The sequence below is a fragment of the Arachis hypogaea genome, chromosome 5 (assembly GCF_003086295.3).
Source record: "Arachis hypogaea cultivar Tifrunner chromosome 5, arahy.Tifrunner.gnm2.J5K5, whole genome shotgun sequence".
Taxonomy (NCBI): Eukaryota; Viridiplantae; Streptophyta; class Magnoliopsida; order Fabales; family Fabaceae; genus Arachis; species Arachis hypogaea.
Window position 1 is genome coordinate 85,360,888 of NC_092040.1, and position 2,192 is coordinate 85,363,079.

The window sequence follows — 2,192 nt, forward strand, 5'->3', positions numbered from 1 at the left end:
ATTAGTTGATGAATTAATTTTTATGTACTTTGAAGCCATTTTAGTTGGTCTCTTTCAAAGTAGAGTCTAGATTATTTGCCACCAAAGAAAGAGTTTGGCTCTTATATCACGAGCAAAATTCATATCCATCAAAGGAATCTAGTGGTTATTATTGGCCTTTGCAATTCGTTAGCACTGTCTAAAGGGGTCCACACCAGAATTTTTTCTTAAACAGATTTGATTGTGTATTAAATTTAGCACACCACTGTGATAGATAAGAATATGGTGATTGGTTGGTTTGTCTTCAGTTTCTACATGTGATAAGTCTTTGAGAATACCTCAATGAGATCAAATGAAACCTTAAAAAATTTTCAATATGATACATGTGTCATGAAAATAGAGTGAAGCTGCTTGGCTATATCTACATGAATGGTTCAATTAAGAATCTGAGTGATTATGAGATTTGTTCTTCCTGGGCATGTGACTAAAATGGAAGCATCATTATAAAACATTACTATGACATTTTAATTGGATTTATAGTAATTTGTTGTCATAAATTTTATTAAACATGTATCAATAGCTAACTACAACAAACAACCTATTTCTTAGTTTTAATGATTAGCTAAGCACTTCTTGTTACCATTTATACTGATAAGGGATGAGCCATGCATCACTTGCCAAATAGGTTTACTATTATATTACTATGGTTATATGTTCTTGCAAAATTTAGCTATAATGAAATGTTGTGCCTTTATTCATCTCTTTACTCCTTGACATACCGAGTTCATTGTACCATGTGATGTACTATATTCATGTGAAAACTATATGTTCCGAGTTGTGAAAACTTTTTTATTTTTTAGTTTATTAGTAAATGAATTAATTCTTATGTACTTTGAAGCCATTTTAGTTGGTCTCTTTCAAAGTAGAGTCATGACTCATTAAGTAGCATTAGAATTTCAAATGAAATGAATGAAGCATTAGAATTTTAATATTTTCCATCATTGCTAATTAGAATTTTCTAATCATATCATGTCCTTGGACTGATACAGGGGTTGGCATTGGCCTTGAAGAAGATATTTCCAAGAGCTCACCACAGAAATTGTGTACTACATATCTGGAAGAACTTCATCAAGCACTTCAAAGATAAAGAGATGAAGCAATTGGTTTGAGAATGTGCAAGGTGCACCACACGCACTGAATTAGCTGCTGCGATGGAAAAGTTAAAGCGAGTAAGTGCACCAGCATGGGAGTATATGCAAAAATTTGATCTGGCTGTGTGGTGTAAGGTGTACTTTAGTCATGGGACGAAAGTGAACAACATAACTAATAATATGTGTGAAGTATGGAATGCAAAGATTGTGGAGCATAGGAAAAAGCCTATTCTAAGCATGTGTGAAGGGCTGCAGTGCTATATAATGAGAAAGATGGCAACGCACAAGAAGAAGTTGGAGGCTCACATTAGACCACTTGCACCAGTCCAACATAAGAAGTTGGATCAATTTATCAAGCCTAAGAGTCATAAATGGAGAGCTATATGGGCTGGTGATTCGGAAAGAGTCCTCTTTGAAGTTCATTCTCAAAACCATAAAGTGGGTGTGAATCTTCACAAGAGGACATGTACATGTAATGTATGGCAGTTGACTGGTAAGTCTGGTTATATAGTTATTGGATAATTATTTAGTTGTTATAATTTTTGGTTTATCATTATATCTTCATTGTCTTTTTCTGATTCTACATCAATTCGTTATTGTACATAGGAATGCCTTGTAGACATGCTGTTGCAGCACTAGCTAAAATGTGTCTTAAGACTGAGAATTTCGTGCATAAGTGGCTAACTATGGAAGCTATCAGAGCAACTTATTCACATTGCATTAAACCAGTCAACAGTGAAGAGTACTGGACACTTACTAATGTACCAAGGCCACTGCCTCCTACTATCAAGAGAGCTGCTCATAGACCTAAGATGAAGAGAAGAGCTGATCCAGTTGAGAGAGAGAGATGAGCACCACCAAGGTGAAGAAAACATTCGTTGTTACTTGCTCTAAGTGTGGCCAAACATGCCATTACTACAAGACATGTCCGAATGCAACACAAGATCCCAACTGGAAGCCTATGACTAAAAAGGAGATATGAGCACAGAAGAAGACAACAACTCACAAATCATCAACTGATCTAGTGACAAGCACTGATCCAACAACAAACACTGCTCCAGC

At 35.5% G+C, this 2,192-nt stretch overlaps 1 protein-coding gene across 1 annotated transcript; it reads left to right on the forward strand.

Annotated features, from left to right (window-relative positions):
* Positions 1–1,190: 1,190 nt before the first annotated feature.
* Positions 1,191–1,981, forward strand: LOC112803634 (uncharacterized). The gene is made up of 2 exons (XM_025847118.1): positions 1,191–1,623; positions 1,737–1,981. Exons 1-2 carry the CDS (start codon positions 1,191–1,193, stop codon positions 1,979–1,981), a joined length of 678 nt encoding a protein of 225 aa, XP_025702903.1.
* Positions 1,982–2,192: the final 211 nt, after the last annotated feature.